We start from the raw sequence: 15092 nt of genomic DNA, 5'->3' as shown, positions 1-15092 counted from the left end.
TTTTGTTATTTGATTTGATTTATTTTTGTTTCCTTTGGGTCACTCATGGCAGCACTCGAAGGGTACTCCTGGCTCTATGCACGAAACTCGTCCCTGTTGGCATGGGGAACCATGTGGGATGCCAGGATTTGAGCCACCATCCTTCTGTGCAGGAAGGACAGACGCCTGTCTCCATGCTATCTCTCCCGGCCCCACTTTACTCCTTTAATTAGTCTTTTATTTAATCATTTTTTAAAAAAAACCTTTTTTTTTTAGATATGTGTGAGCATATATATTCCTAGTTTTTGTCGGGTGTCTGTTTTCTTCTCTCTCCACCCCCAAATCTACCAGCGATATAATGTAGCACCACTTCTTTCTGCAAAGACATATTAAACAAAGGGGAAATTTTATGTGTAAAAACTAGTTCTTATCTACTAGGGATAAGAACTCATACTTGTTTACAACACAGGGACATCTCCCTCCCTGAACATATGCCATGTGGAAACAACTTAGACTTCAGGGAACTAGACACCGACCATCCAGCCTTGACTCCTGGACCCCAGACATAGAAATGACAGAGTTCTCCACAACACCTCCAGGAGCCCAATCCCTTCCAGGACATGTATAATGCTGCCAGTGCTAAATTGATAGCCTGACAACGAGGAAATGGGAACAACTTGATCTAAGAGCAAGTTGTCCTTCCTCATCAGGCAACGATAAGACAAAAATCAGAAAACATGTCACCCTTTTGATCTGTGCAAAAGCCAAGATTGCTATATACAGATGTCTGGTTGTTACAACCAGGATGGGACAGTACACATCCAGGGACCAATAACAACAACAGCAACAAAAAGCTCTAGCCTAGCTTTTGGTCTACGATCTGTTCAATAAACAAGAGCTCCAATTCCAGAAGTCTGAATGAGACAACCGCAACTGAACGGGTCTTCCGGAAACATAACGAAAGACTTTATCCTAGGCTCCATCCTAGGAGCAACATAATGACCAAGACCACCAACTACGGAAGATGGATTAAAATGACACTGAAGAAACAGAACTGCTAGAACCACAAAGAAAGACTTTATCATAAGCTCCATTCCTTGAGCTGCACAGTCACCAAGATCTCTAGATACAGAGATCTGATTTCATCATCCATGACGAAGCAGAAATCTTCCATACACCATGAAAGCACCGAGGCGAGAGCAAATGATCATGCAAGGAGTCTATAGTTAATCCCATGACAGTACACTTCAGCAGGGAGAAACCCTGTATCTCCTAGAACAAGGAAATTCCCCCTATAATATCCCCAATAGTTACTGTGCCTATGCAGGGGGAAAAAGAAAAGGAAAAATAAAAGCACAAAACTATAATTTTCCACATATTAATCTATTGATTGACTTTTTTTGACGTCTTTATATTAATGTTGAGATTAAAGTTGATGTCTCCAATATTATTTTATTTTATCTTATCTTATTTTTCTCTTTCTTTTTGCACTCTGGCATGAGTTGATCTCAGAACTGAGTCTGTTGTGTGGTGCTCGTCTTTATTGCTGTGGTGCTCACTGGTTATTTAATTTGATATTTCTTTTCTGTATTGTGGTGGTGTTTTAATTGCCTCTTTCACATCCTCTCTCAAACTGAGGTTGAAATCCTCTGGAAGGACTCCACCTATTTTCAGCATATTTTACTTTTTTTCCCCTTCTTATTTTGTACCCCAATCTATTGCTTTTCTTTCCTTCAAACAAAGCCACATAACTCGATTTATCTAGCTCCGCTTCTTAAATAGAGGGGGGGACAGGGGAGGGTAAGACAGATATATGATCACTAATAGGGAACTGGACAAAGAGGGGACCACCTACTCTAGCAGTCCAGGGGGTGATGGTGGGGTAAATGGGTTGCAGAAGGGGAACTGGGATGGGGGAGGACAAATTTGGTGGTGGGTATTCCCCTGATTCAATGTTGATATGTACCTAAAATACTACTGTGAAAGATATGTAAGCTATTATGCTCAAAATAAAAAAAATGTTGCTCATGATTGATTTTCAGTCATACAGCATGCAATATCTTTCACCCTTGCACATTGCTCACCACCAATGCCCCCAATTTTCTTCTTACTCTCCCCCAACCCCTTCCCCTCCTCCCCTGTCTATCTGTTGCAGACACATTCCTTCTCTCTCTCTCTCCTTTATTTTTTCTTTTAGACTTTGTGGTTTGCAATTTTGATACTAAAGGGCTATCATGCATATCACTTTACTTCCTTTCAACAACCTGTTATTGTCCAGAGTTATCATTTCCAAGTTAAATTGTCTTAGTGGTTCCTTCTCTGCTCTAACTACATTCCTCAGCTATTTGTGACAAATTTCTTACTACAGACTGGTCCTCCTGGTCTTTGTCTCTATTGTATTTTTTTGATAAATGCCCTTAAATAAATGCATTTAAAATATTTTTATAGCCCAGCATTTTCCTGTGCCAGATTTCTTCTCTAACTTAGTGTGTAACCACTTCTCCTTGGATATGATTTTTTTTAAACAGATTTCTATCTTTAGATTATATCAGTGCTCATTGGAGGAACCAGAATACTAATATAATAATTATATTATCATGATAATTCAGAGTTTTTAAGTGACCCCATAATTTACAGTACTAATAAAATTACTAAATAAAAATATTTTGATTCAACACAAGAAGAGGAACATGAACTCACTCATTTCTTCCTAAAGCCCAATGCATGAAATCTTCCCTCTGCATGAATTGATTTTTACTTTATATCAACATGGTTTATTATTTCATTTCTACCTATTCATCGCTCCTAGAGAAATAGGTACTCACGTTAACAGATGTAATTAGTTTATTGTTATGTCATAGATTAAAAATTGACATCTGAACTGCTGATTATAGAGAAAAATGAATGAATGAAAGGTGGTTATCCATTATGTGGAATATGATACAAATGTGTGTCACAATAATATTTATTAGTGAATTAGAAGAGATATCAATAAAATTATAAAGCAAGTTATGAAAGGCATATGAAAGTCTTTGTATAATTTCTATGCATTTTTCTGCTGTTTCTAATATATAGTAAAATACCATAATCAACTTTAAATTGATTTAGAAGAAAACAAAGTGTAGCATGTGAAGAAGAGGTCAAATTTAGGAGGTAGAGTCAAAGGGATTTTAATTGAGAGTGAAAAAAATAGCTCATAGTTTTGAAATGCATGCTGTATATGTGGGATATCTGGATTCAATCCCCACCACCATATTGTCTCCCAGGCATCATGAGGGGTGCTCTTTACACCCTTGTAGGATAGTCTTTATGAGATACTTGTTGTTGTTGCCAACAGATGTAAACAAACGTAGAAAAAATAATATAGGAACCTCACAAATGTTCCCAAAATAAAAAATATAAACAAAAAAAATTTCACTCCAATGTGCTATTAAATTAAAAAATTAGTTATTAATTTGTCTAGTGCTAAAACAAAAGTTCATAAAAGCAATAAAATATTTTATCTACAATCCACTTTAATCTTCATTTTAATAAAGGGGAAAATCATTTTCTTACTAAGATTTTGTCTAACCATTCAAGTTTATTTTTTTTACCTCCTTGGAGAATGTATGGTTTTTATTTATAATCCTTGTAAGTCCAATCATTTGACTCCATATTGTTCTTAACTTTTTAATAGTTATTCTTAACTATTTTATAAAAACAGACTCATTAGTATGAAAAATCTCTTTTTGTTTAATCTTAAATCCTGACAGTAACCTCGTTTCACTAAACCTCAATAAATGTTTGTGAATTTATTTTATATTGTGCAATAAAATAAATAAAAACACAAATGCAGACTTACCAAATTATTTTAAGATATCAATTTCCATAAATTGAGTTTAATAGTAGAAACAGGTATATTTTTATTTTAATAAATATCAGGAATTTTCTTGCCCAGCCAGGTGCATTTTTCTTCTTCTTCAAGAAACAATGCAGGGGTGATGATTTTAAGACGACTGAATTAGAGGCCTGAGAGATAGCACAGCTGTAGAGCTTTTGGCTTGCATGCTGCTGACCCGGAACAGACCTGGATTCTAATCCCGGCATCCCATATAGTCTTCCGAGCTCGCCAGGAGCAATTTCTGAGCTCAGAGCCATGAGTAACCCCTGACCACCGCCGGGTGTGACCTAAAAACAAAAACAAACAAATAAAAAAAGACTATCGAATTGTTTGAAATGCCTTTGTTAATGGTTTTGAGCACTAGAGGGCGCTGTAGGCTAGAAAAGAAACACAAATTTAAGAAAGGAGACCAGATAAAATGTAGCTCAGTCAATTATATCAAAGACCAGGAGAGATGTTACAAAATTTAAGTAAAGTTCACCTCAGATTTTCAAAACTGCCTTTATAATGTAAACGGAACAGTACTAGGTCAAACCTCTCTATACGTCCATAGCAAGGCTGAATTCTGAGCAGAGGTGCAGCAAGAGAAATATTGCTGGGCGTTGTGAGCAGAAAAGAAATGGACAAACAGGATGAAGGAGGCAGATTACAAATAAAAGATAGAAAGGGAAAGAACAACATGTAATTGGACTGGCACTGTGCTCTCTTGAAGAATGAGCTGGATGGATCAGATAGCAAGAGAAGGTTAGGTTGAAATTAAGTCAGAATCTAAGTTTATTCTGAATTTAAAAATTATTCAGACATTATTGTAATAATACCCAGAGATAATAGAGATGAAGGCTAGAAGGACTGGCCATGATATGAAGCTCACCACAAAGAGTGGTGAGTGCAGTTAGAGAAATAACTACACAAACAACTATCATGACAGTGGCAATGAGTGAGAGAAATAGAATGCCTGTCTCGAATACAGCAGGGGGTGGGAGAGAAGAGAGATGGGGTCATTAATGGTGGGAATGTTGCACTGGAGTGGTTTTTGTTTTGTTTTGTTTTGGTTTTTTTTTTTTTTTTTGTCTTTTGGGTCATACCCGGGGCACTTAGGGATTACTCCTGACTCAGAAATCACTCCTGACAGGCATGGTGTCTATATGGGATGCTGGGATTCGAACCACCACCTGTCCTGCGTGCCTGTCCTACTGTGCTATCTCTCTGGTCCAGGTGTGTGTGTGTATTCTTTTTTTTTTATAACTGAAACCCAACTACAAACATATTTGTAATAATGGTGCTTAAATAAAGATATCATTTAAAAATTAAAAAAATTCTATCTTCACAATAAAAATTATTCAGAATTTAAGGATAAAGGGCATCCTATTTGCCTTTTTACCCAGTGAACTCATTTATATAATTTTCTTTTCTCCCTTTTTAGAGGGAGGGCAGAGGCATTTGGACCACACTCACTGGTGCCCAAGGGTTATTCATAGCTCTGTTCTGTGTAGGGACCCTTCCTGGTGCTTCAGGCACCATATGTGGTACTGAGTCTTTCACCTAGGGTCTACTGGAGAGAAGGCAAACAAGTTATTCTTGTACTATCTCCTGAGATTCTAGAGTAATTTCCTAAGCAGATGGTGGCTATAAATTCAGGGTTTCTACTACTCACTTGATTTCAAGAAAATGTATTAACCTCAAATATGTAAGGACATACATCAAAATTTTTTTGCATAGCAATTTATAAAATCTATATTATTACTTATATGTCCTAAATAATCTTTTTAAATGCAGGTCATTCCTGTGCTGATTTAATATCCCAATTAAACTAATTGAAAAAAAATTTCCAGATTATGAGGCTGGAAAAATAGGATGGAGGTAGGGCGTTTGCCTTTCATGCAGGACGGTGGTTTGAATCCAGGCATCCCATATGGTCCCCAGAGCCTGCCAGGAGCAATTTCTGTGCTTAGAGCCAGGAGTAATCCCTGAGTGCTGCTGGGTGTGACCCAAAAACAAACAAACAAACAAAACTCCCAGATCATCATTCCCTTTTCTTCTATCACTACACCATATAGTGTGTTTTACATTAAGTATTTTAGAAAAAACATCTTTATAACTTCATAAACTGAAAGGAGTTTCCTTATGCCCTGCTTAGCTTGTACAAACAGTTCTGGAGACTGTGTGGTCTTCTGAGAACTCTGGGGTGGAGTTTCCTGTCAGGTGAATGATGGCTCTAAGACAACTGGTTCTCAGTGATGTTGGGAATTGTGATGATTCGAAGAACATTGGCCTGTTCCTATAGATTCAAACTTTTCAGAGCAATGTGCAAGTCACACTAGAAACAACCATGAGATGCTGGGAAACCCTACTGGGGCTCCTGTGGGTCCAAATATGCTGTAAGTAATATGCTCCAGATGTAGGTCGGGCGGGTGTCCACAACCATTAGAAAGGAAGAATAGGGTTGGCTGACACATGTTCCATGTCCTAGGGGTATTTTGGGGATAGTTTAGAGTTCAGAAGTTGCATCAGCTCACCCCATATTTTGTTTTCCTTCCCAAACAGGGACGAGAGGAATGAAGGTGGAGCAGAGTCCTTCATCCTTGAGTCTCCAGGAGGGAATCAGCTGTACTCTGAGGTGCAGTTTTTCTGTCACAATGCAAAATGTGCAATGGTTCAGACAGAATCCGGGGGGAGGCCTCGTCAGTCTTATTTTCATCGCTTCAGGGATAAAGGAGAGTGGGAAGTTACGTGCCACAGTGAATTCCAAGGAAAAGTACAGCATTCTGAACATTACAGCCTCCCAGCTGCAGGACACAGCCACATACTTCTGTGCAGCGGAGCACAGTCCTCCCATGTCAGCCACAGCCTGAACCCAAACTGCAGCTGGGCCTGTAACCACACCCTTTATGGGGGGTGGGGTGGGTGTAAAATGTCTTATAGTAGCTTCCACACAGGAGGCTTGGGGACAATCTGGGACTCTACATGGCCTTGAAGGGTGGCAGTAAGCCATATCTGAAAACTAACAGAATAAATATTTGTACTTGAACTTTGAAATAAAGTCTATCAGAAAAATATTAAAGTTCTCTCCAAGTTTAATTACTGGTTTTCAAATTCTGTAACACTGAAAAACTAATGTACTAGGCTTAGAAGTAGAGATTAAATTAAAAAAGAAAGTAGCTTCAATGGAAAAGCATACCATTTTCAGGAAAGTAATACAAATTTTAATGAATCAATTATTAACATGAAGGAAAATTGAAAAATATTTTTCTTATAAATAAATACTTGTCATAAATGAAAAAAGTACTGATTATATCCAAACCATGAAAACATGTCTAGTTTTATATACAAATCCCAGAGAGGGTCAGAGGAAGCATTGAAATTTCAATGTATAAACTTGTATTTAATAAATACAAAATTCACATAAGACTGGTAGGAGAAGTAAAATGTTATAGAAAAGCTGTTTAAGAAAGGCAATAGTTCTAATTCAAATAAGTAAAAATTTATATTTCAAAAGAATTTAGTATTTATCCAGTTTTATGCTAATGTTACAGCACATATAATATTCTCAGGTGCTTTTATCTATTGTATCAATAGAAAAAATCTTTCTAAAAATGTAAAACTATAAAATTATTTTGGCTCTCTTACATGTAACAACCAACACTAGTTTTATTGTTTTAGTTGAAATGAAGTTTTGAAATTTTGGTAATCTAATTTATTTGAGAAAAGCAAACCACAATATTATTGTCAAAGTATCTCATAAGTATTATTAATTATTCTGTTATATAAAGATCTTGGGATACACAGACTCCCAGGGTCTTTGGACAGACATGAGGAATCTATTTCTTTAAAGGCTGAAAAATTAGGAGGGAATCCCTTGTACCTATCCTTTTGGGGCACCCTTGGCTGGAGTACAGGGGCTGGTGGCTGCTTTCCCAGATGGCTTTGCTGATGGTTGCTGCCAGACTGCTGGAAAATCTGTTGCTTGGACTCACTATTTCTGTAGCCCTGTTGATTCTCCTGCCTTTCCCTTTCCTCTGGTTCTCTCTCTGACTGACCCCTTGTCTTTGTCCCAATCTCAGCTCTCTCTCTCTCTCTCTCTCTCTCTCTCTCCTCTCTCTCTCCCTCCTCCTCCTCTCTCTCTCCCCTCTCTCTCTCTCTCCTCTCTCTCTCTCTCTCTCTCTCTCTCTCTCTCTCTCTCTCTCTCTCTCTTCTCTCTCTCTTCCCCTCTCTCTCTCTCCTCTCTCTCATCTCTCTCTCTCTCTCTCTCTCTCTCTCTCTCTCTCTCTCTCTCTCTCTCTCTCTCTCTTCCTTTCCCAGCCTACAGGTTGGCTATTAAGTCCCTGGCTACCTTGCCTGTTCCCCAACTAAACCTGGTCTCCAGAAACCCTTTTCTTGTCAAACTCTGGCAGTTATTGTGCCTAAATGTTTTGTTTTGTAATTTTAAATTCGTACTTTTTATTAGGTATCATTAAGTCCTATTAAGTTTATTAAACAAAAATATTTTTTAAAATGAGATTTTCATTTTATTCTCTGACATTTCATCTGCTCTTAGATCAAGGGTCCAATGATTTAATTTTCATGAATATCACAAAATCTCATATTCAAGACTGGTTGGATATTTTGAATGTGCAAACTAACAGTTTTTGAAATATCAGTTTGCTTCGCATAAGAACTGCCTCCTGAAATTAACGTCTTAATTGTTTGATTCAACATTGTTTTCACACTCATTGCACTGTCTGTGGTTTTTACATTCTTTGAGATAAATCCCATTTTATTCCACTTTATTATGATATAAGACATTTTAAACCAACCATCTTATTGTGAAAATGAAAATCTAGTTAGTAATTTGTTCTTAAGGCACTGTCTCCACTTCTGAATAGCTCCTTGTATTTTTGGGGTACAACATTAGATACCCTAAGATAGCAGTTGAAGGGAAATAAAGTCTCAGAGTTCCACAGTACAATTTTCCTTTTTCACACCATTCCACATTGAATATTCTGCCCTAATACATCTTGGATAAATAGTATAAAAGTACTTTAGATATAGAAGATTCACAAAAATACTTTTGGACAATTTCATTTTACAAACTAGAAACTATTTCCAAGATAGCAATATGAAAGTACTTAATCATAAAGAGCCTGAAATTAAAATATTTGAATGTGATTACTTTTACTTTGCCATTTTTTTCTTCTGCCTTCTTCCTGTAGTACCACACAATTGAGCAAGAGACATTGTCTAATGCAAACCCAGCTATGTAGATCTCTGCAGTTTGGGTCTGGGAAGCCATGGTGCAATCACTGGGATGGTTTCCAGTTGTATGGAAATTGCATACTTTGGGCAAGCCTGAAAGAGGCACAGTTTGAGCTGCCGTTGTCATCAGTAAAACAGACCATCCTCATTGACTTCTTGAGGAGTACAGCAGACGCGTTTCAAGGATTTTCCTAGAAATGGCAAACATTTCATTTTCCATGTGAACTTATTTTAATACCAATAAACAGAGATCATTGCTCACTTATGTTGTGTTAAAAGGAAAAGAAAAGAAAGATCCTTGGGTTTAGAGACTAAAATAATCATTGTCCTTGGCCAGTTGAAGAAGGTACTTCAAAATGCCTTTTTAGGTCAGCATGATTTAAGTGTGAATCACGAATCAGGACATGCTCAATGAAATAATAACTGACAGCATGTGTTTGGTCCAGGTAATGGTTATATATTTTTGTTACTATGTATAAAAATAGTGACTCTCAGAGCATTTTAAAACTATTGTATAATGTTTAATGTTGGGTAAAATAACTTGAAAGGGAAAATGTGTATGCATGTCTAAAGTGTATTAAGAAGGGAAAATTGTTAAATGAAGAATTTATGAATTTTTAGGCCCCCTGGGCTGACCACTTAGTCCAGGGGACCAAAATCCCCCCACACCAGGCAGTCTTCAGGGCCACGCCTGGTTAATCGGGCCCTGGGGGGAGGGGGTGAGAAATTCCTCCCTATGCATCCAAAAACTACAGAGGCACGGCTGGGCTCAGAACACTCCGCATGCCAGGATTTCTGGGTGTGTTTGACTGGTATGTTGGGGGCTCTGGGCAGGACAGCTAGCCATAGGCCCCCTGGGCTGGCCACTTAGTCCAGGGGACCAAGATCCCCCCCCACCAGAGTATTCCTTATTCTTATGTTTTGCGTATCCAGAATGTTCATTTTGTATTCTGCCCTTTCCCACACCCCTACAAAGCTCTTTTTTACTCCTTAACTCTCTAACCCCCCCAAACATCACTAACCTACATTACTCTTTTTAACTTCAGTAGTTTACAATCCTAATCACAGACCAAAGCCGTGCATTGTGTGTAACAACCCCAAACTGTTTCAAGATACATAAAATGGACATGTATTTCTTTAGAATATTTTGTGTTTTTTCTCTGACAGCTATAATTCTTACTAAATGTTGTCTTATACAGTGACGATTCTAACCACTTTTTATCTTCCTTTTTGAGCTGTTTAACAAGGAATTTTGGTGAAAGAGGCCCCCAGTTTAATGCTTATGATTGAACCATATCATGGGAATTGTTGGAATTGTTCTTATGGCCCCCATATGCGCCAATAACACCACGTGGCATTGCTCCTTTTTTGCATAGGCACATTAAAATGGGAAAATACTATACATACAAATAAGATCCTATCTAATAGAGATTGGAACACACAAATCTTGTAGTGCAAAGAGACCTTACACCCTGAACATTGACATAACGACCTGGCACAGACCTCAGAAGAAAGGGCATTTTCCATTCACCCCTGAACCAGGGAAGCCATCCATGAAACATCCAGGCTGGTCTATAACATCACCTGTAAGCAATCCTCTACCACGGAAGACCCTACACTGCTCAGACATCGACCTGCTGAAAAGAGACTTCCCTTAACACTGAGAAGACTTAAACAACAACGACCTGCTTACAGGACAGGGCTCCCTGCATTGCCCTTTGATTGTGAGTGAAACAAGAGGACGCTCCACATCCTGACTTCAATGTAGGATATGCAGATTCCAGGATCTTTAATACAGAAACATGATACCAACAACAGAGACTGTGAAAAATAAAAGTGTGTTGGCACTACAGACAATGTCTTGGATTGGACGATCTAGCTTGCCTGGAGCCTAGAGTTGGTCTTGTGCCAGGAAACTTCAGGGGTTGGGTCTCTTTGTATTTAGGCCAAGGTTATTTTTTTCCATGTCCCTCATATTTTGGTGGGCCTATGCAAACAACAATTGCCACTCTATCACCATTTTTACTGTGCTCCTTTGACTCTAATCCTTAAAAAGAACCCACTTAAAATTTGAGGTTAACTTAAGCTAATATGCCTGTATATGGAAATGTAAAAAAATACTATGCCTGTAATGTTTAAGGAGTTACATAAGTTTTATGGCTTTAGATTGCCTTGTGTGCTGTTAAGAAATATTATAATGTGTTACAATTTGGGGACCTGAGGGACAAAGTAATTGTACATGGATTCTGTCTTATTTATCTTAATGTTCTTTGGCTGAAATTTCAAAGTTAAGATATCAGCAAGGGGACTTCTGAGAATTATGTTATGGGTGATTGTCCTTCCACTGTAACTTTACCTTGTCCTCTTTCTTTGCATCCTTGTTCTCATAATTAAAAAAAATCCCATAAAAATGTAAAAAAAAAGAATTTATGAATTTTATACTATTGGGTAGGAATGAGAAATAAAATAAAGATGATTAAAATAAGGAAGCTTCATGATCCCAGTTCCAAAGGTCTGGCAGAGACCATTGTAACGGAATGGGGCTTCTGAAAACACAAGGAAAGGCATTATCCTAGGTGCCATCCCAGGTTTAGTACCAAGACCAAGACCACCAACCACAGAAGATGGACTAAAATGATACTGACGGAACAGAACTTCTACAACCACTAAGACTGACTTCATCATAAGTCCCACCCCTGTAACTGTGCCGATACTGAGATCGCTAGATACAGAGGACTCACTATATCACCCAGGAAGGACCAGAAGTCTCCCAAACATCACAAATGGACCACCGGGAGAATAAAGGATCATGAACAGAGTCTATAGTTGATCCCATGACAATATACTCCAAGGGCGGAGAAACCCCATACATCTTAGGCCATGTGAATCCCTTTTTGAATGACCCCAATATTTACTGTGCCTGGGCAGGGGAAAAAAATCTTGTTTATTTTTCATATATTACTTTTTATCTTCATGTACTACTATTATTATTTTATTTACCTATCTATTTTTGGTCGATTTCTTTGTTTTAGTGTGGTTATTGAAGTTATTGCCCCCACTTATCTTTTTTTCTCCTTTTTTTTTTTTTTTCCTTCAGATTTTTGGGAGGCACCAGGCAGTGCTCGGGGATTATGCCTGGCTCCGGGCTCAGAGATTGCTCCTGGCGGGCACGAGGGACCATGTGGGGCACCAAGATTCGGGCCGATGACCTCCTGCATGAAAGGCAGACGCCTTGCCTCCATGTTATCTCTCTGGCCCCTTCTTTTCCCTCTTCATGTGCTATGCCATGGTGCCTATCTCAAGACCACGGCGTTTTTTTGGTTGTTTATTTATTGGTTTTGTTCTGTTTTGGTGGTGCTTAGCGTTTTTGTTGGAACTCTTAATAGATATTTGACACTTCATTTCGTAGGGGTGGAGTGTTTCACCTTCTTTTTCTCCTTCGTCTCTCAAACCGATGACGAGAGCCTCTAGAAGAATTTTGCTTATTTCCGGCGTATTAGACTTTTACCCCAGTTTATCACTTTTCTCCTCTTCAAACAAAACCACATAACCTGAACTACCTACTCCTGCCTCCCAACTGGAGGGGGAAATAAAGGAGGCATCAGGACCAAACAGGTGTAAGACCACGAAGTAATAGGATAGGTACAGAGGGGACCACATATTCTAGCAGCCCTGGGGGTGAGGGAAGAGGATATGGGTGGTAGGACAAAAATGGAGGAGTAGGGAAGACAAACCGGAGATGGGAATCCCCTTTGATTTTATGTAAATATGTACCTAAAATATTATTGTCAACAATATGTAAGCCACTATGATCAAAATAAAAATTATGTTAAAAAATAAGGAAGCTCTACAATCGACGTATTTTGTTTATAAACAACTTTATATTTTGATTTGTTATTATTTATTAATAGCTGTCATTAAATATTTATGGGCATAATAGTGAAATTAGGATTTTATTTTTTCTCCTTCTTGTCAGAAAAGCAGTATGTAATAATCAAAGGAAACAGTCTTTCATTTCTGAAAATGCAGTAATCTTGGTTTTCCAGGGATCACATTTTTTTTTTTTTGTATTTTCTTTTTCTTTTCTTTTCTTTTTTTCTTTTTTTTCGAATTTTGGGTTACACCCAGTGGTGCTCAAGAAGGTACATTTGACCCAAAGGAAGGCTATAATATATTTTCTTTGTTTGAGTGAACACGATACTTTCTATCTGTTCCCTAATTGAAATGACTCAGTAGTTTGAAGTTATAAACCCTGTTCTCTAGATTTATTCTCTGAGCGAAGTCCTATTTTCCCTCTCTTAAGTACACTTAAGCATCAATTTCAGTGGTAGGATGTGACCACAAGATGGCAGAGCACCTTTGTTGCTGCAGCAGGACAAAGAATCCTTTGCTTCACTGGCTTTTGGAAGCATTGGTTGTGGCAGAGCAGTCTCTTTCTGATTGGTCGAGTAGATTATAGGAGCCATGATTGTTAGGCAAGAAGAAATAATTTGGTGTTGGAAGCAACTTTGTCTGCTGGGGACTGCAGATCCGCAGTTGATCTTCAAAGGGAGGAACCATGAAGACATCTATTGGAGCTGGATTCATGTTCTTGTGGCTGCAGATGGGCTGTGAGTTGAGAGATTGGGAGAAAGAGTAAGAAGATAAATTTTAGCAGTCAAATAAATCATGGACTTTTGGAGGTTTTCTTCTGTTCCTGTAGCAATGGTAAATTCTGGTATGTATCACCCTATTTTTCAGTGTCGTCTTTTTTTTTTTTTTTTTTCCTTTAGGTGTCCGTGGAGGAGAGAATATGGAACAGAGTCCTTCTACCCTGAAAGTCCACCAGGGAACCAAGGCTGTTATCAACTGTTCTTATTCAAACAATGCCTTGGACTACTTCCCTTGGTATAAGCAAGAACCTGGGAAAAGCCTTCAGTTGATCATCTACATTCGTTCAACTAAGCAACAAGAAATAAAACAAAGACTCACAGTTTTACTGGATAAAAATGCTAAACATCTTTCCCTGCACATAGCAGACACCCAGCCTGGAGACTCAGCAGTCTACTACTGTGCAGCGAGTACACAGTGCTTTCCAGGCACCTGCAACCTGTGCTGAAACCCACATGGGGTGGGGGGAGGAATGGGTTGTCCTCATCCTTTAGCATTCATTCAAGTATAGCACTTGTTATGTCTATCTACAATGGAAGCTAATTTATGAACATCAAATTATAAAATGTATTAGGTTCATGGTGACCCCAAAAGAGCTAAACATTTTGTTTAATTGGACCAGAGGGATAATACAGGTAGGGCTTTTTTCTTGTATGTACCTGATCCAGGTTATATCCTCAACAACGCTTTTAGTCCCCTGAGCACTACCAGAAGTGATCACTGAGTACAGAGCCAGGATTAAGCCTTGAGCTTTGCTAGGTATGCCCCACTATCCCTGCCCAAAATAATTTGTTCAAGAAAGTTTCTGGGTGAATTCTTGAAAAAAATTTTAATTGTTTTATTTCAAATAAAGTATATAAAAATTATTCCACATAGCTTTCAACCTCTGCTCTTTAATCTTTTGCAACAAGGTGACATTCATTTTAGAAAGAACTTTTGTCTGTTGCCTAAAAGTAACACATGTTATTTTAGCATGACGATAGGACATTATATTACATGAATATAAATGAAAGAGTGCCATGAATGTCTTTTCCATGCATCTTCTCTATATTAACTGTACTCTCTGCTTTTTGTGTCAAGTTACCTACCATAAAATGAATGTTTTTTCTGGTTTTCATCTTTATTGTCTCTGGATATCATCCTACACTGGTTTTTTTTTTTATTTCATTTATATCCCAGTGATGAGTGAGATTATTCTGTTTATCCTTCTCTCTCTGACTCATTTTACTCAACATAAAACTCTCCAGGTCCATCCGTGAATAAGCAAATTCATGACTTCATTTTGTCTATCATCTGCATCAAGTTTCATTGTGTAGATGTACCACTGTTTCTTTAGCCATTCATCTGTTGT

At 38.0% G+C, this 15092-nt stretch overlaps 1 gene segment (V, D, J or C); it reads left to right on the top strand.

Annotated features, from left to right (window-relative positions):
• The first annotated feature begins 13649 nt into the window (after positions 1–13649).
• Positions 13650–14189, top strand: LOC126001734 (T cell receptor alpha variable 13-1-like). The segment is given in 2 exon segments: positions 13650–13701; positions 13864–14189. Coding segments are annotated over 2 exon segments (378 nt in total).
• Positions 14190–15092: the final 903 nt, after the last annotated feature.

Source organism: Suncus etruscus, chromosome 2 (genome assembly GCF_024139225.1).
Source record: "Suncus etruscus isolate mSunEtr1 chromosome 2, mSunEtr1.pri.cur, whole genome shotgun sequence".
NCBI lineage: Eukaryota > Metazoa > Chordata > Mammalia > Eulipotyphla > Soricidae > Suncus > Suncus etruscus.
The sequence above is the reverse complement of the archived record's forward strand: the minus strand, read 5'-3'. Positions and strand labels throughout refer to the sequence as shown.